General features: G+C 46.3%; 1 protein-coding gene across 1 annotated transcript; it reads right to left on the bottom strand.

Moving 5' to 3' along the window:
* Nucleotides 1-1,347: 1,347 nt before the first annotated feature.
* On the bottom strand, nucleotides 1,348-4,187 carry LOC118517524 (sodium-coupled monocarboxylate transporter 1). Its single transcript, XM_036063753.1, has 7 exons — nucleotides 3,696-4,187; nucleotides 3,470-3,629; nucleotides 3,336-3,401; nucleotides 2,259-2,989; nucleotides 2,022-2,196; nucleotides 1,759-1,961; nucleotides 1,348-1,694 (listed from the first exon to the last, which is right to left on the bottom strand). The coding sequence occupies exons 1-7, from the start codon at nucleotides 3,911-3,913 to the stop codon at nucleotides 1,460-1,462; spliced, it is 1,788 nt and encodes a 595-aa protein (XP_035919646.1). The 5' UTR covers nucleotides 3,914-4,187; the 3' UTR covers nucleotides 1,348-1,459.
* Between the last annotated feature and the right edge of the window lie 15,516 nt (nucleotides 4,188-19,703).

The following is a 19,703-nucleotide window of genomic DNA, read 5'->3' as shown; positions in this document are numbered from 1 at the left end:
CCTGCCTTCTCCCTTGCCTTCCCCTCCTCACATCGGGGCACGGTGTTCGGTTTTTGCGTTTTGTATACTTAAAATTTTGCACCGTGACGAAGGTTCCACGGCCACTCTGGGTGGGCGGTTGGATAAGCGGGTGCCACACTCGAAGGGGAGTGAAGTGAAAACAGTAACCCTTTTACTTGATCCCAGCCGCCCATCCAACCGAGACGGAGCAAATTTTTATAGTTGCTAGTTGCATGGTGGGATTCCTTTGACTCATTTGAAGTTGTCGGGTGCGGGAGGCCATTCGTTGGGTGTGTGTGTGTGTGTGTGTGTGAGAGTGAGTGTTTTTTCCTTGGTGTTCGCTGCTCCCCATTACTTAACCCATCATTCCTGCCTTAGCAGAAACCAATTCCGATGGAAGGCGCTGATGGCGCAACAACACCGCTGGCGGCCTCTCCCTGGCGCTTTTTTTTCTCCTGCCCCGACCTCGGTTGGGCTCGAAGGAGTTGAGGAAGAAATATCAAATATTTACTTTTAATTCGGATCATTCTTTTTTGCCTTTCGTGACACGCAAACGTGGATGTGTTTTTTTTGTACTATTTTCCCGTCCCAGGCCGACGTTCCCTTAGAACTCGTCAGATTTTCTTGATTTTCTGTGTGCGTTTCGTTGCAATGCGGCATAGGGCGCTTTTGGTTATTTTTTTCTTTGCTTGGAGTTGCTTGTTTCGCTTGTACTTTTGGGCGTCAAATGAAACGGGAGACACAACGGGTTGGAAATACTGGTGGAAATGGCCAAAGAGAGACAGAAAGAGAGAGACAGAGGGATGGGAAAAGAAAGAGGTGTATGCAGAATTATACAGGAAGCAATTTTCCGCCGGAGCAAAACGATTCAAGTACAGTCTGTGACGAGGTTGAGGGATTTTTTTTTCATCTTCTTATGTTTGGCGGTTCGGTTCGGTGTCCAACCCTTCCAGTTTTTGGGCGAGCCCAAACACCCAGGCCAAGGGAGCCATGGTAGTAAATCTTTCAATAATTTAGCCCGCGTTTCTTTTTTGTAGCCATTTTCCCGGTGTGTTCTTAGGTTGTTGCTCGCCTCGGTTATTTCTGTCACTTTCTGCCAAACTTTTGGCCAACAACCCACCGGCACCCGGTCCGGGACCGTCTTCTGGCTAGGCTCAGGAGAAGGGACGTCAACCGCGCCTGGCCAGTTGTTTGGCCAGTGGATAAGAAATGGGGACCAGCGCATAAAAAAGGTTGATATCTCGGGGGTATCTGGATTCGTTGTGATGTTTTTTTGCGCTGCCTTACGGTTAGCCACAGCTCTTGCATTTTTTCACCCTTCTTTTGGGAGCGAAAGAAAAAAAAGACTTGTTGTGTTTGGAAAGTTCTTTAATTTCAATTTTAAGCTAGAGTGAAAAGATGAAAAATTCATCGCCATTTGTCCGGTCGGACGTTTGGAATGGCAATGATGGTGAATCAATCATTGGATGATCTCTTTGATGCCACCGGTTACCATTTCGAGCTGGGTGCGTGCTGCTATCCGGCGTCTTATCAGGATCCGCTGGATGAACGGCGAGAAGAGGTTGGGATTCATTTCGTCCGGTTTGTTAGCGCCGACGATAAACGACACAATGACGGCGATGATGATCGTGATCAGTGCTCCCATGGTCGTGTACCACAAGTAGGATATGTGATAGAGTGCAAACTCAGGCTCACTGTAATACGGAGAAGCTGGCAAATAAACTATTTTTGTTAAGAGCACATGCAACCAGTACTTACGCAGAAGTCGTTTCGATTGGAGCAGTTGTAGCATTAATAGCCAGCATGCTCATCGGTTCTGTGGCTATAAAATGATAGCTGCACCCTCGAGTGTCGACTGGCTTCAGCTCGAATGCAAGCTCTCCAGTGGCTAAGGCTATCTGAGCTTTGAGGCAAACCCAAATCATCACGGCTAATCCAACCGACCCTCCTACTATAGCTCCCTATAAACAGACAGTTGTTATAACTATGTGATTGTTTGTGGAAAATTGTAATACACATACAGTTCCGTTAGCCCATGGAATCAGGACGCCCAGTGTGAAAATTCCCAACAGTGGACCATTGCTTACACTACCGAGGCTCATGGAGAGCTGAAGAACAGAGCCAAGCTTCTCAACTATCAGCACCAAAGCGACACAGATTGAGCCAAAAACCGCTACTACAGCTCGCATGATAATGCTGCAGAAAAATAATTGGGAATTAATAAGAACGCTTGATTGATCGTTACGATTGCTACTTACGAGGTTTGTTTCTCGGAAAGAGGACGATTCGAGAAAGGTTTAAAGAAATCTTCCAGCACCACAGCGGACATGGAGTTTAACCCTGTCGACAGTGAGCTCAAGGCGGCGGAGAACACTCCCGCGACAAACAGCCCGGGTAGTCCTGGGAAGTCTCCCAGCGTGTCCATAACTAGCAGCGGTAGCAGTTGATCCTTGGCGTTGGCAAGTTTAGTAGTGAGCGGATCACAGTCGTAGTATTTGGCGTAGATAAGCAATCCACTGTAGCAACACAGTGCCAGCAGTACCAAGGTGCCGAATATAAACGTCCACAGTGCTTTCTTGGCAGCGGCCAATGTAGGCAGGGAAAGGTATCGCTGGATCATGTTCTGACTTACGGCGTTTGTTTTGAGCCAGTAGATGACACCGCCAATTACACAGGAATAGATGTTGTGGCGTGTGGTCATGTCAAAGCGAAAATCAGGACCCTCAATACGTCCGCTAGCCTTTGCACGCTCCATCACCACCGAAAGACCTCCAACGTCCAGTGTTCCCTTGACAATAATGAGCACCATTGCGCCGAACATGAGCACCGTCTGGATGACATCGGTCCAAACGACGGCTTTCAGTCCTCCGACGCAAGTGTAGAAGATGCAGATGACACACACGATGGGTGTGATGAGATGCACGTTGATGCCCGTCACCTGGTTAAAGGCGAGCGCTGGAACGTAGATCACTATAGGCAGCCACGCCATCTAGCGGAAAGTAGCAAAACCAAACCATCGTTAATCGCTGTCAAACGGAGGCGACATGCAATCTCAGTAGAACGATCAATGCGTTGTTTAGCGATACGATCCGTTTAAGTCGGTCATGCGTGGCTGTTGGTTGTTGACGTTTGGTAGGTAAAAGAACTCTGACCGGACCCGTCCACCTCTATGGCTCAATTGAGGTAAATTAAAAGATTGCCCTCATCCGACCACAACACTCTAGCAGTTCTATTCTATCGTTGTTTTGTGTTGTGGTTTGACGTCGATTTACGGCTGACCTTGCGAACACACAATCTACGAATGGGTGAAGAACAGCTGTGTGAACTGTACTTACCGTGGCCAAGGTAAAAAGAATTGAACCGAATAGACGCATTCGTCGATCGAACCGGGTTTGAAGATACTTGAAGACGAAAAGCGCATTAGTGGAGAGAGTTTGCATTGATTTTGAGGGCACTATTTGTAACTCACTTGATAGGTAGAAGTTAGCTTGAGGTTATGGAACACGGGCAGATAGAAGTACATCATGATGAATCCCATGGTAATCACTCCACCAATTATGTACATGTACTGCACGCCATAAAGGTAAATCTCGGTCGGAGTGCCGAGCAGTGAAATGCCGGAGATGAAACTAGAATTGTGCGATCACCATAACAGTAAGCTAAACTTTTCCGATTGCCAGCGAATTTCGTCATACCTCGCAATCAGCGACAACGAAATGGGAATAACTTTCATCTGTCGGTTTCCCACCAGGTAGTCTGCCTCAGCTTCACCTTTTTTGGCTTTCTTCTTTAGGAATCCAAAATAAATTCCTATCATAGCACAGCTCATCAGCATCAGCACAAACACCACGTAATCGTATAGGCCAAACTTCTGGAGCGAAACCTTAACGTCATCGACGCCAAGTCCGGCCATTTTGTGCGGTGTTTTGAGTTGGTTTTATGGGGGTTTAACTCTAGCCTGATAACTCTACTGTCCACACACTGTTTACCACCCGTGGTTGAGCGCTATTCTATTCTACACTACGCAGTGGTGATTGCTCATGGTGTGCATCACATCTCACGTACCGCGAGGATCAGTGAACCGGAGGGTAGCGTGAGATGTTTGCCACACTGGAACCACTGCACGATGCACACACCGGAGTTGATCAAAGACGATGTGGACGTTACGATCTTAGCCACGCGACTAACCGGTACAGATCAACGATAATCCTAAATAAGTGGTGGAAGATCTTGGCTGCGCCAAGAATAGTCGGTCAAATTATGGCTCGTTAAGGGCTGTTTGTAGAATTTGCTCGAGTACACACGGGAGCAAAATATTGATCGTGAGTCAGTTCAAAGGCGACGCGTGCAATTTTAAACCAATTCGCCTCATGTTACCGGTGACGGTTTGGGGTCGATTATTCAATTTCGACGATTAGTGTCGTTCCAGAGCAAGATCGGTCATCGCACGTACGGCCGATCGTGTAGTTGCAGGTGCATTTCTGTCTGCTTCATCGCTGCACAGGTCCTAAGGCAATTAATCGGTGCGTCAATTGGGGGATAAATATGGATTAGAAAACTTGCCCGAGTTAAAATGCTACGAAGTTTCTCCTTCGTAATTAGCGCTTGAAATATCTTTCCAGGAGGCGTGGTTGAAAAATGGTTTTACCCGTGTCGCAGAACAGGACAGCTAGCGCGAGCTTTTGACGAGCAAGAACAGATTTGTTGTGAAAGGATTTTTACTCGCCGAGGAGCAAGTAGCCGCTCGGGGAGCAAGCGACTTTTCCCCTTTCGGTGGGGATGGAAGGATAAAGATTGACCCAGAAGAAATGAGCATGAAAGTGAGCGTGGAAGTGAGCTGTGCGCGTGTGTGTGTGCGTGCACGGGAAAGAGAGTGCTAATTTAATAAGATGCAAAAACCACCGTTTATTAGTCGATGGGAGGGAGGGAGTTTGAGGAGGCAGCATACCGTCAGCCCGCGGTCTAGCATAATTTGCTCATGACGGCACCGTGAGAAAACGAGCAAACGAGCCTCGGCGATGAGATGGATTGGATGAGACACACACATACAGAGATAGAGACTGGTGAGAGGAGGTGCTAAGGATGCTCGGCAGCCGGCTTTTAATTAGATGAGAGAATGAGCAGATGGATGGAGAGCATACCTTCTTAAGATGAATAATGAGAAAATTCGCCGGCAAATTACACACCGACTCGACAGGTGGCCGTATGAGTAGTTTGGGTAGATGGACCCCTGAGTTTGTTTGGAAACTAACAGATAAAGGGAATATTTTATTGATGATAAGAAAAAAATCAAACCACTTAGAAGATATTTTATTAAATATTAAGCGAATGAGCAAAAGTCGGTTGTACAGGTGTAAGTGACCAGGCGCCCGCTTCGGTTCTGTATTCCCATTAGGGGGTTGATTGTTTATATTAATAATGAACTGGGTGGGTTCAAATACACGTTCAAATATATCAATACATGCTAGTCATCCAGCACCGTAATGGTATGGAGGACTCAAAACGTCTAGTCACCCGGCTGATTGAAGGGTTAAAGGAAAAAAGGCCCAAAGTAACGGATACGGAAAATGTTATTGTTATTGCGTGATGTGGTTCGATCGCCAGAAAACAAACGAAAGGTTTGCAAAAGGGTTAGAAGGCCTAGTCGTAAAATGTCTTGATTGTTTTGATAAGAATAGCTGAAAAAATGTTTACCACGTCAGTCACAGCAACAGTTTATTAATGTTGTTGTGAACTGTCTTTTGACCGCTGGCTCGTTGATTGATTTGTCAGTAGACAAGATACACGATTAAAACAAACATTTCGAAACATACGGAAGCCGTAGAAGAGGAAAACCGAGAGTCGAACATACATCGAAGGACCTAGACTGGGTTCAGGAAAACATCGGAGATTACGTGTTTCCAAACCTCAATAAGCCCCAGGCGCTGTGGTAGATAGCCATACCACTGGACGAGGGACTTTATTCAACTTACAACGGTTCGGAGATGGCTATTAAAATCAATTACACCGTAGTGTCATGTACACACTCTTCCTTCTAAATTTCTCACACGAGGAAGTTTCCCGTCCATGATAGCATTGGATGTGGTCAAAGCAGGTATTGTGGAATTGGAGAGCGTTGGACCAGCAGCGTATCTCGTGCTAGCTGCTCGGAAGAAACTCTCGCAGTGTAATCGTACCGAGTGACACGTCCATCTAGCTATCCGACCAGCATCCCACGAACGAACCACGAACTGGCCAGCGCCAATCTATTATCAAACACCAAACGCCGGGAGGTTATTTGGGGCTGGGTTATTTGGCTGTTAATTGATTTGTATTTACATTAAATACATGCCGCAAGGTGTCAATCTATTATGGTCGTGTAGGGTGGCCCAACCGCGCTGCGCCATGTTGATAAAGTGTATGTCAGGAACGGTGTGTATTAGGCACGGTGAAGAGAATGGGTACTGGTCTTGATTAGTTGGCTGGCATGATATGGTTCCGCCTGAATACCGTGTAAATGAACAAGATTTCGATTTTCCTACTAATTGAAAAATTTTGGCCATGATTGAATGAAAACATCGCAAACATCCAATAGATGTTCATAAAATCGGGAAAGTGATAATGTTTTTTTTTCTATCGAAATATTGTGAAATTGTTACGAACGTTGGTTACGTTTTGGCAAGGGTTAAGTGTTTTTTCACTATCGGTTTACTCTTCAGCAACCGACCATACGGGTATCAACCGTCATTACGTCGCTTTTCGTTCGCTTAACGTTTTGCCCGGTAAAGACGTAATGAAATTTACAGGAATCAGCGACACTTGCACAATGGAAGTTGCTTGTTTTTTGTAAGACTTCAGTCTGGAAGGGAAAATAATGGAGAATAAAAAAACCAAAGTGTTAAAAGTGGAATGAAACGCCTCCAACAAGATTGTCCTTTGCTCGGTTCATTTTCCGGAGGGTGTGCAACAGAGCAATGTGAGCAAATCAGTCAAACCTCCAGTTCCCATTCTGGGCACTCGGTGTTTGCTTATAAAGACGAGAGAAAACAAAAAAAAAAGATTGAGAGGTGTTTGTCTTACAGAAAACGATGACTTATAAGAAGCCGTGCTGTTTAGTGAACAACGAAGAATACAGATGCAAACCAGCAAAAAAAATCAAAGGCAAAACAAAACGCTCGAAAAGTATGCGGAAAAAAGGCGTTTGAGAGCAATAAAAAAGGAAAACGCCTTTTCTTGTGCTCATTAGGGGCAGGGCAAGGATGTTGGGTGGCTGCAGCGCCATCTTCACGGGAAAGCGGTTCGTATTTCAATTAAAAAATAGAAGATATTTACTCATTTGCAATCGGCCAGCGGCCTGCAGCGGGAGTACCGAACCATGCCGGCCGTCAGATGTTGGGATGGATTGTTTTCTCGTACCAATCTCGTTGCCAAAAGACACTTTCGGAAGGGTAAGCAAATCTTTTTTTGTTTCCACTTGTGCTATTGCTCTCAAGTACCCTCACAATCGGACTGATTCGTGTCTTATCACAACGGGCAACGAGCAAGCGCAAGAAAAAAAAAAACTAGGTGACTCGAGACGGAATGGTTAGATGCAATCTGTCTAATTTTCTTTGAATTTATTTCCGTTACTTTGGAATCCAAGGTTCGGTTTTTGTGGGGAGCGAGTGTTTTTTTTTGCTGCTGTTGTTGATGGCCGATTCTTTGAATTTTATTTTGTCCGTTTGGTCGCGGATGGATACCTTCCATTCTTGTGGGACGGTTTTGTGACAAAATATTGGCCAAAGGGGTTGACTTAATTAACGATGGTTTTTGTTGATTTAGGGTGGTGCGCTGTTATTAAGACTTTCGCTGTGTCCCAGCGCTTCTTCTCCTGTTGTCGCCCATGTTGTTGATCCAGTTCATCTTGATGTGTACGAGTCGTTGGATATGGATCTTGGAAGATCGTTTTTTAGCGTTTTATTTTGTAAAAAGAGAATATTATTTTTAAACCTTCAACGAATATCTACTCTAGAGTCAAGTGAAGGCTTTAATGGAATATCAAACGGTACGAACGCCTATTCTCATCCCAATGACCGTAATCCGCGTTGTGCGTTCAATCAATCACGAGGTTACCAAACGCTAAGCCAATATTACATCGCCACTGATGATGATTGTGTGCCGTGAGCGTGAGTGTGAGATGTGAACGTCCGCATGGAGTAGATGTCCAACATCCGGTCCTTAATAAACGGTGATTCTTTATTCATAAATCCAGCCACCGTCAACCGTGCTGCGAGTTTCGGAAAAGCCCAGCCGCTGAAGCCCCGGTGAAAGGAGATAAAATCACTCATTAAAGCGAATGAGATTCTAATGGACTCGATACGGAGCTCAGCGCTCGATGCAGAGATTTTCCTTCGGCTTCCCTTGTCGGGCGGGGTTGTGATAAGCCCCGAGAAAAAAGCATGGGGCGATCCGCTGATGATGACCGGATGGCGACCGAAACAGAAGCGTAAGTTTGTTTCATGTTTTTCCTCCTTATTACTATCGTATTAATGAATAATATTTATGATCCACAATAAATCACAGCGGATTACCGTATGATGCTTTGATCTGTCCCAAAAAGAAAACGGAAGCGACGTTTTTGGTCGGTACCGGCGGCCGCTTTTCTTTTGCTCCATTCTGCTGTTGTTGACGGAAACGATAAGCAGCGGCGACGGTGGCCACCATCTTTCAATGGGCGCACAGTCCGGTTGCTTGTGGTTGTGCATTATTATCCTTGGTGAATTCTTGTTTCTTCGCACAAATACCGCTTCGCCACGGCTTGAGTGAATGGAGTGATTGTGCTTGCAGCTTGAAGTCTTAGACAAACACAGATTTTCTTAGATTTATAAATCCCCTTTGCGAAAGGAACCGTTCGAATTCGCTCTTTTGCTGGAATATACGGTAGCTTACTCGCTTTGATTTCGTTTGTGTGGTTTTTCTTCCATAAACGTCGCAATGCTGTCATGCCTAACAACTAGTAAGAAGAGAGAGTGGCAGCTGTCCAGCAGACGGCGAAAGGAATATTTTTTCATAAATATCTGTCATTTGAGGAATGTGAGGCACATTATTCGATTTCGACTCGACATAAAGCCTGTGGGAAGTACATTATCGACGGATCACGACAGATGGAATGTGTCCTTCTTTAGGAAAGAGGGATCTATGGCATGCGTTTCGTTCTGTGGGCTATTCATCATTACTTCATTATTAAGAGCAAGGTGTTGAGGTGGTCCGGTGGCCGAGGCGATAACAGCGCGGGTCTTCACACGGCAGGACCGGGGTTAAAATCCCATCCAGACCGCCTCCCCGTAAGTAGGGCTGACTACTTTACTACGGGTAAAATTAAGTCACAGAAAGTCAGAAATGGCAGGCTGAGACCCCTCGAGGTTGTAGTGCCTAGTGTCAAGGTATATACAAACTTGTTGTCATGTCAGGCAAGAAGTTAAGTATTTGAGTATAAAGAAGAGACAAAAAAAAACTTCCAAATACCTCTTTTTACTCGCCAAGAAATCGCTGCTGCATTCACGATGTTGATCACTGTTGAGCTCCATTGTAACACCTTCAACATCCGGACTGCTGTAATATTCAACACCCTTTAGCAAACAATTCCCAACAGAGGCGATAACTGAAAATCACTAACATCATTAAACATTTAGTTATCGATATGTGCGTAATAACGATGTTGCTAGTTAAGCTATCCTAATGGGTGGAATCAGTTACCGACAAACAACGCATAACAATGGTAGAAAATGACCACTTTGTTATTCTCGGTTCGATATGAGCCCGAGCCTTTAATGTGGCGTATTGATGGCAACCCTTCGTAGTATAGCAACAAAAAAGAATAAGGAAGGGTTCGAACCGTCCGGGACAGTCAGCCGTATTTTCAACCACTACTGAGCAGACCGGAAAGGATGAAGTGCTAGGTTGGAGTGGACCGGTTAGTGGGCCGGTATAGGTAGCAACTACACATGTTCTATCACTTTTCGATGGGTTTGGTCTAGTGTCGGTCCCTGGGTTTGTTCGTGGTTCCGTTTATGCTCACTTGATTGCTTCGTCCGATCCGTCTCTGGGCATATCAATTTCAAATCTCTTTTGTTCCCTTCCCTGGGATGCGCTCCAGCCGAGAGACATATTGAACAGTCGGACCACACGATAGAACCCAAGTTGGAAGGGTTGTCCGATTCTTCCCCATTCTGCCGGAGGATCGACAAAAGGACAGCGTGGCTGTCGAGTGCAAGGACTTTGAACGATGAATCAGTCTCAATCGTTTCCTTGAATGGAGGAAATGAAATCAACCGTTTATGATTATGATGTTACCACTCGAAAGCGTGTAGGGTGTGTCAATTTCCTATTTCGCCGCCGGCCAGTACCGAACTTGCTCGTCAATCGGGCGTTCGAATCGAAGTGTGCAAGAGTCTTTGAATGGTCATTACTCAGGGCTATTCCGGCACGATGTCCGGTAGAGAAGGAAGTGCAATGTGCAGTGTGGTATCCGATGGAGTGAGTTCTGCCGTCGTGCTATGATGCAACTTTACGTCACATAAAAGGCTGCCTAATGGTTTCGTTGCAGCGATGAGATTGCATTTCAATAACAAAAGCAACTGCTCATGCACAGCCTCGAATCCCTGCGTTCGCTCGTCTCTTGGGATGCCTATCTGAAGTCTATGAAGGTGTTAGTATATCAATATCAAATGACGATATGCTCTGGAGTCATCTAATCCGGCAGGATGAACGGCAGGATAGACCATAGATCGGAAGTACAAATCGGATGGGTTTGATGTTTGCAATCAGGCGTGATAAATCACTCATAAATTACAAACACTCCTAGAAGTGCTCGTTTGAGTTGCATAGAAAAGGGTGTAGTGAATAATCAGTAAATTGCACAACATTGTTGAATATTGATTGATTTGATGCATAGTAAATCACTCGTGGTTTTTAAATGAGTGAGCCATAGGAAAGCAATGGCTTGTATGTGTTCCCATTTCTTTAACTGATTCTATTATTCTACCTCTATTTATACACGCATCTTTCAACAACGCTTAACACCCTGCATCAAAAGGCTGCTTAGGTTTTAGTGGAAATCAATCCACTTCAGAAGAGCTATGTAAGAATGTAGTTTTGGCCCACGAATCAGTCGGCTACCGGAGTCGAGTGAGACTTGATTTATGGCACGTTTTAATTAACACCGCCGCTAGAAAACTAGGTAATCACTAGCTTGTAATGAACGTTCGGTTGAATTCATCTAATTTATAGCTGACCAGTCGATGCCATCTGCCTTTCGCTAAGAGGGCAGGCTGCAGGCCAGGTCGTCACACCTGAAAGCCTTGGAGCTAGCCGAGGTACACCAATAGCAAGGCGCTAGAAGGCTCACGGTGTGTATAAATTGACTTGCTGACTACTGACCTCCAGCTACATAATCGAAAGAAAGAAAGAATAGCATGAAGTTGAGCCTAATTGCTAATCCACAGTTTTACGTGTCCTGTCCGTCGGCCAGTGGGACGAGAATCGAGCGAAAGAAAACGTATGAGAAGGTTTTCCGGTCGTAAATTTACCCATCGGAATCGGAGTGAATCGGGCAAGGAGAGTCGGCCATAATAATATTGAAGAACAATCCTGCCCGAAAGAGGAATCTTTCAAACGTTCAAGTGGTTCCGAGAGCGAGGTGTAAATGAACAAGGAATAGGGGTTTGTTGAGCGTTTCCTTGTCAAATTCTTGGCTGTGGTTCGCCCGTTCCTTGGCGGAAGCCGAACAGGGATAAGATAAACACACAATTAATTCTTATATTTGTTGTGACAAGTAGACAAATTGATTTGAATCCTTTGGGAAACGAGCTGCAGCCAATTTTCATTCCACCATCACCAGCATGGTTCGATTCCGTGCGAGGTGGTTCGTCGCAAGTGAGAATCCTTCCGAGCCCGCAGCACTATCCGGAACGGTGTTGCGATGCAATAAATAAGTGTAGTCTGGCCTGGAGGTTCTGACACGCACCGAAGACAAAGGGATTTCGAGAGGTAGCAGATAAAAAGGATGTATTACGGTGCGCTGGACAAATAGTGAATCGGAATCGCTTGCGGAGCTCGGTCGATTAGACTCGTTGTCAGAGCAATGTGTGGCGACGGAAGCGTATTAGTACCGGCAGAAGCCCATGTTTACCCCGGACAGACATGTGTGTGCACTTCTGCTGTTGATGATATTGATTTGTTTGGCTGGCGTAAATGTCCTTTCGCGTGCTTCCGCACGTTTGCCGAACATCACGGGCCGGCTAGTATGTGTGTGGCTTCTTGATTTCCGCCTCAAGATCTGGTCTAATTTATCAGCCAGCGCAAGGTTTGACAGTCGCATCTTTCACGAAGCCCTTCTAATAAATTTATCTTCTTCCCAGGATCCGAAAGCAAATGGACCAGGCACATGCCGGGGAATGGTGAACGATGAGGACGAGGCCACAAGATTCGATAACCGTCCGGCACTGCAATGGGGAAGATGGCTAATCGAATGCTGAGGCTGCTGGTCTGTGGAAAGTGGTAGTGCGATGAAACGTGAGGTGAATGTCCAACCGGTGCGCACGTTGCCTCAGGGGAATGTGACCGGAAGGACAGTTGTGGTTTCCAAACGGTGAGGTTGTGGGTCCTCTGCGTTGCGACAATTGGGCGAACTTCAATAGTTTTGACAGTTGACCGATGACGACTGATGGGAAGAAGCGCAGAGTCTGACGGAGACGGAGATACGTCGTCGTCGTCGTCCTCGTCGTCTTCGCTGTTGTCTGACGTGTCACCGAGGGAATTCGACCGGATTGTGATCTGGTAATTGATTTGGTTTGCATAATTGAGCAGGGATTAGGGAAGTGTTTGTTTCGGATCGGAAAGGGAAAGTACGCAACTGGCAACTATTATCCGTGCGTTTCGTATTGAATGCTAAGTTCTGGTTGATAAAATCGTTCTCATGGTTATTGGGGTTGTGAGATGAGAATAGATGACATGAGATTGGTGACACGCAGGAATAAGGGAGGTTCGATTGACTGACAGAGTGTAGAAAGTAGCAGAGCAACTTGTGAGTTATTTCTTGGAATGCGGTCACGAGCATCGAAATAGTTGAAACAATAGTTACAGCTCATTGGAATAATTTAATAAAAAGACGTTGCTCTGAACGTACGAGTAAAGCGTCTTGTTTGAGCTCCGGACTCACTATTATGCCGATTGGAAGTGATTTAGAGTCAATTTCATTCTGAAACTGGAACCATCCGTAAGAGACCTCATCGCAAAATTAACAATCACAGAGCACAGGAACCCACTTTGATTTATGTGCTCCATTTCGTTTCGCTCAAAACCTTCGAAGTGCCTTGTTTGTATGTTTTGCGATGGAATTCATGCATCCGTTCAGTAGTAGATGTAGATATAGTAAGAGTTTCGGGTTTTGTGTTTGCGTATGGCTCGATCTATCCGTCGTATTGTCACGGTGAGTCCGGCAAGAAAAGTCGTCGCAACAAAACCATTACACAACGCACCGAAACGCTCCTCCAATCTACCGGGCGTTGAATGCTTGGCTTCCTACGCTGTCCATCAGGGCCGAAGCCTGATGTCCGGTCGAGGTTTGGATGCGGGCCATGGGTGTCAGGGAACACATTCTTCACCGTCGCTTGACTCATGCATCAAACAAAGTATGAAATCAGTTAATATAAATATTTCATCCTGCTGATATAATTTCAATTTGTTTCGCTTACTCTTTCGCACCTACCACGGACCAGCGTGATCGAGAAGCAGCGTCACGTTGGCGAACGAAATGCAGCATGTCCTGTGACACACGGCGAGCAAAACCGACCAAATATCTCCTGGCTAGAGCGTGTGGGGAAGAGTGTGGTTGGAGTTGGGGTAGAAGCACCCGAGTAAATTGTCTGATATTAGATGCCTCTGATGACGATCTCCGTGACTGTGTCCTGGTAAGCTCCTTCCAGAGGGAGCCATGCACGGCCGGAGCGTGTGTCTTTGGCTCATGTTTCGTTCTGGAAAATTATTTTAATGGAATTTTTCGTTCCCCGAAGCCCGAGCACCACCGTCGTACGGGGCATCAACGGATTTGGCTACTCGTTGGAAAGGCAACAATTACCGGCGACACCGGGGATGATGCTCGAGAGTAATCTTTGCCATTGCCGTCCTTCCGAAGACGATGGCGGCGACGATGGGCGAAGTGCATGCAGGTCTAATCCAGTTGAACATTACAACGTTGATTTGAACCGAGCGCATGCTACCTGAGCCCAGAACTGGAGCAACCTTCATTGAAGGAATGCAGCACGCCTCCCACGCTCCACGGGATCCACGGTGCCGGTTGCCGGTTCCGGGTTCGGGTCGGGTGATTTCTCATCACTTCAATGAAGCTGCATTCTCATGGCGCAAGTTGTCCGTGTCCCAGGACCGGAATGCGACGAGTAGGATGGCGGGCAGAAGGGTGGATCCCACCCCGCCATTCTTGTCACCCAAGGGTCGCCCGATTTCAGTGATCTGAATCGCATGTGAATCGGTTTTCCTTTTGTACTTCTCGTCGTTTTCTCGTCCGGTTGATTCCGAGATTCATCACCTATTTCCGTGCGAGAGAAATAAATCCTCGCAGCGCATCTTTCCCGGCACCAGCAGCCGGCGTGGTCGGCGAACGAACGAGATGAGTCCAAATAGCACAAACACACGTGCACAATCATAGACACGGAACGTATCTGAAATCTAAATCTTGACTTAAACTGTCAGAGATTGTCTCTGACGGTGGTCTGATCCTCCAATGGTCGCATCCTTCCATTTTAGGCATGGCCGTCGTTGTCGTATGCGCATGAGAATACGGTGGCGAGTTTGGAACTCGTTCTTCCCGGCTAGGCCGATGAATGCTACTTTGTCCTTACAAGGATAATCGCAGCCATTTCTAAAGGAAGGCATGGGTCACGACGCACCCAATCCTTTTGCCGGGACGTTCGGACGTTTGTATTTATCCATATTTCAGACGATTCTATCTGTTCGGCCACTTTTGGCCACCGAGTAGCGTCGGGTGGTTTGAAAGACGGGCCGGCAAGATGATTGAAGATGGCTGGCAGAGTGGGTAAAGCGATTGGGTTGGTAATTTACAATCCGATACTTTTAGGTGGTGGGCATCGGGCTGAAGCCAGTGAGGTGGATGGAGCTCCGTGTTCTCCCCCGGGGAGCAGAGTGAAATGATGATTGTTTCGAAGCCATTCAGCAGAAGAAGTCAGCTGTGAAACTCTCGGGACAAATGTCTCAGATCGGCTCGATAGAGGACAGAGCTGTGTAGCCATTCAGAAGTGCAACACGCGGACGAAACTATCCCGGAAAACCAGATCTGGGCGTTTGGACGAGGCCCGAGTGAAAAGTTAATTCCTATTTGAGTGATAAATCATGATTGATTATTTATTGCTTCTCCATCGCTTCGGGTAAAATGGGAAGTATCGTATCCCAGTATCCCAGCTCAATCGGGAAATGGCCGTACGAGTTAGCAGCCAGGCAAATGGGAAAGGATTTGATGTTCGATTCAAGTCAACTCCAACTAAGGTTGAAGATTGGAAGCGAATTCTCCTTCGTCATGCGTCGGTAGCGATGCAATGGTTGTGGTTCACGAACGATGAGATTGCTGATTCGGGCATGCTGATTCGAGAGACAACTGTCTCAGGATTACAATTTGTCAATCAGAATTTATGACTTGGGTATGATAAATTTCTCTAAAATTGGGTTCAATTGGGCTCTAAAGCTCGATGGCGCGAGTTTGCGTATGAATAGCAAATTGCATACCTTAGGCGCAACGCTATTTATCTAAAAGTATGCAATTCGCAGTACACGCTCTCGATGCAAATAATGCATTTTTTCTAGTTTTATGAAGCGATCAAGAATTTTTAGTAAATAAATGAGTCATTAATAAGCAAAATACGGGTATTTCATCAATGTTTGTATAGAAACACGTAAAAACAATGCATCCGATGTAAATTAACTGCGCAAAGTCACTCTAATCGGAATTTCCTATTCGCCACGTTATTCATAATTGCTTCGTTCGATCCATTAAATCAACAGCACGATTATAATTCGCGGTTACAATATGGGAAGGCATCACATTCCACCGACCTTTTGGTGCATGCACGTGATGTGTTTTGCATCTGGTGCCAGCGCCAGGTCGAGAGTTTGACGGTCGGATGCTTTCCGACGGCACGAGGGTTGACAGTTTTCGTGGGATGGCGGTGTTGTTTTTAATTGAAACAATTTGACGATAAATATTTGCGCATCCTGCGTCCTGTGCATCGGCACATTGAATGCTGGCGAAAATCGAGTGCCACTTTGCCCGATCACCCCACGGGAATGTTTTGAAAGAGTGCAATCGAAATATATTTATAGGGTTAAATAACTCGCACACAGTCGAGCGGGAGTCATTTCCCGACCGAGGCTAACATGGAACGTTGGTACGGTTGGTTTTTAGGAATTCGTACCCATCCGTACGTGCCGCCCCGTCTGCTGTCACCTGTCAAGCCGGCAAACTCGGACGTTCCGGCGCTTCTGGTGGAGTGTGGTTGACTGGAAAATTGCAACAAATTATTTTGAAAAGCGATTGTGTTTGACAGTTTTCAATTGCGGATAGGTCATAAATTTGACCAGCAGGTCAGCCGTTGCCAGCGGTTTGCCAGTGCTTTGAATGAGCGTTTGGGGCAGTGAAGGTCTATCGATAGGAAAGAGCACGAAACGGATACCCAGAGCCAGGATGTCCTCCAAGGGCTCGATCGTACCGTCAAAAGCCGGCTCCGGCTACCTTCCGCAAGCGATACGGTGCATCCGGTGCAATTTTTGTTTGCATAGAAATGGTGCATGATGCACTCGTTGCAATGGTGCATTGCAATCGTTGGGCCAGTGTGCGAAACGGTTGACTTTTCCGATTGAATGTGCAAAACAGATGCCCTATTGGAAACGGCCGGAATGCGTCCGGACGATCCATCCGAATGCTCATCGAACAAGGGTGGTGCTTCGTTGGTACGAAATGGTTGATTTATTTCACCAATCGCTATAAATAATTGTTGCATATCGTCGAGCGATCTACACAGCTCGAAGAAAGGCGAAACGAGCTCTGGGGCCGAGCATCCTTTGGCTCGAAAAATAATTTCGAGTGTGCATCCTGACGGTGACATTGAACAACTCACAGATCACGAAAAACAGACGCCAGCACAGTTTGTACACATTTTATTAGTTTTCAATGCATACCGAACTGTTTGCAATAAATTGTACTTGACATCGTTGCTCACACCGAAAGGAGGTGGCGTTTGGTTCGAGCCTGTCGATTTGGAGTTGTTTCATTTCGGTAACAGATGTCACGTAGCGTTCGTTCCAGGTTGCTTCGGCACAGCATAAATCATTCCCGATTACTGTCACTTATCCTGCAAAAGCAGGAATATGATTTGTGCGACATTTGATTGCACGCTTGTGTATATGTTGCGATGCTGCGATTGTTTTTGAGCGCTTTGAACATTTTGGATACGATATAAATAAACTATCTAAAGTAACATACGTCTGTTCGTGCATTACGACAACGGTGTGTCGTTGTGGCCGATGTCGATCAATTCGTTCTCGGCCATTAACCACAGACCTCCAGAATAATTTCCCGATAACTGTACTCCAGGGCCGTACGACACTAATTAACAACCTCTTGCTAATCACAGAATCCATTCCTGACCGGACCGCATCCTCCCAACGTCGATGGAGTCGCCCAGTACGGTGTAGAAGGTTCTGCGGAATGGGTCACAACTACGGGCCATATGGTGAATTTTTCTGCCAATGTCCCGTTTTTATGTACGGAGATGGCAACCGCCGTTACCGCCACTGCCGATATCTCGTCCGGGGCGCAACTATCATCGTAAATGGTGAGCTAGAGCGCCATCGTTTTAATTGAAACCAATAAAAACTGGTTCAATCAAAGGAAATTGATTCCCGCAGTGGTCCCAACGAAGGCCCGGGATACCTAGTCAAACCGAGCCGAGGGATAACCGCTCGGGGATGAGATCTGTTGGCCCAGTGGTGAGCGCCATCAAGCGATCCGTTCCAGTTCAGTCCATTTGAGTCGACGGTTCGGATTGAGGCGAAATCCCTCGAGCTGTACCTTGCGCGCGTTGAGCCCGAGTGTGTTGTGTAGTGCTTTCGCTCTCGCACCGTAATAGTAATTGTTGTTCATCCCAAAATCATCATTAAAAGAACAACCAATTAACAGTAAAAAAAACTAAATATTCCCGACCGGTTCTTCCCATGGTCAAGCGACCAAAGCGATTCGCTTCGATAAAGGTTCCCCATCCAAAGGGGAGGCAAACTGCTGGCTGGAGGAAATGAAAACGATAAAAGTAAATCGTTTTCCATCGAGTAGGGAACATACACAAGCACACTGATTCTCGGGAACGGGGACCTCTCCAGCGGCCTCCGGGAGTGGCTGGTCGAAGGCAGGAACAACAGAAGCGGTAGTTTCCGATAGTCGGGAAAATGACTGAGGGAACGGCTGTTAATGTCTTTCGGCTTCATGTTTCGTCGATAAAGGATCCACGGGAAAAACTGCATTGCCGAGTGCGTCATCTTACGTCTGGATGTTGATCGTGTATCGCAGAAGACGTCGGATAATGTGTTCCTCTGACCTGAGTGTGATGCAGAGTGTCATTAAGCAATCGATAGTTGTGGTGAAGGTGGGTTAGCGGTAAAGGTAATTTTGTGGGCGGAACGGAGACTTCGATAGCTTCAAATGGGGAGAAACAAGAAGAGAAACATTCTATTGTACATTGCAAGAAATGTGAGTCCTCGAAGATTTCCGTACTGTAACGAGGTTGTATGAGTTGAACAAGCAATTAAACAAGCTACGTACAAATAGTTTGTGGTGTGACTGTGTTGTTACAATAATAAAAGAGTTAACTTATTTGCCAACAAGTTTTCCATCTTACCCTTTATTTGCTTTGTTCGGCACGGAAGTCTTCGGTACGAAAGGGTACGAAATAATCATTCATTCCGGCAACTTAACCGTTGATCCCCGTATCCGGCAGATGCCATCGGGGCCTACCGGGCAGTTGGTCGGGCTGTTCGAATTCATTTATTTCCTTTGCCTCCCCAAGAATGCGCCCACTCTGTATGTCTCTCGCTCTCTATCTGGAGTTCCTTCTACTGACTGACCGGCCCGATGGGAAGTAACCTGTGACGAAATGCTTCGGGCACCGTTCCTTGTTTTAATCACACTTGAGCGGCAAACGGATATTCGATGTCCTAGAAATTGACAGTAAATAGGGTCTAATCGTGTGAGTGGCCATCCGGCATGGGTGGTATGTGTTGCGGATTTGCGGTGGCCTTTGGGTGGTTCGGGGTTTTTCCACAGGAATATTGTGACAATCGTCATCGGCATCATTTATTTTGTTTTTGGACCGGCCAAGGACATAACCAAATGGATTTCCATTCGCTGGCACGATGATACACTGGTGGTGGGAAGTGAGGAATGCCGGAGCGGAGGACAAAGATTTTGATAGCTGAGTAAAACACAGCGAACGGACCCGGCCCACTCACTCATCGAACCGGACTTTGGACGACTTTGGCAACTGTGGCGAAATCCATATATCATTTTGAGAAAGGACAAATGTAATTTTGATATCAAATAAGATTAATGATTTCGCTACCATTTCTCGCTCGATGATGGTAATTGTGCTGATGGAGGGAAGGGCAGG

The sequence above is a fragment of the Anopheles stephensi genome, chromosome 2 (assembly GCF_013141755.1).
Source record: "Anopheles stephensi strain Indian chromosome 2, UCI_ANSTEP_V1.0, whole genome shotgun sequence".
NCBI classification, from domain to species: domain Eukaryota; kingdom Metazoa; phylum Arthropoda; class Insecta; order Diptera; family Culicidae; genus Anopheles; species Anopheles stephensi.
Note: the sequence above shows the minus strand (reverse complement) of the source record. Positions and strands in the feature narration are given on the sequence as shown.

Bases quoted from the DNA above. Each gene is read 5' to 3' on its own strand.
- LOC118517524 (XM_036063753.1), bottom strand. From the start codon at position 3,913: ATGGCCGGACTTGGCGTCGATGACGTTAAGGTTTCGCTCCAGAAGTTT. The intron at 3,630-3,695 runs GTATGACGAAAT...GCACAATTCTAG, and splicing joins TCGTTGTCGCTGATTGCGAG to TTTCATCTCCGGCATTTCAC. The intron at 1,695-1,758 runs GTAAGTACTGGT...TCCGTATTACAG, and splicing joins CCAATCGAAACGACTTCTGC to TGAGCCTGAGTTTGCACTCT.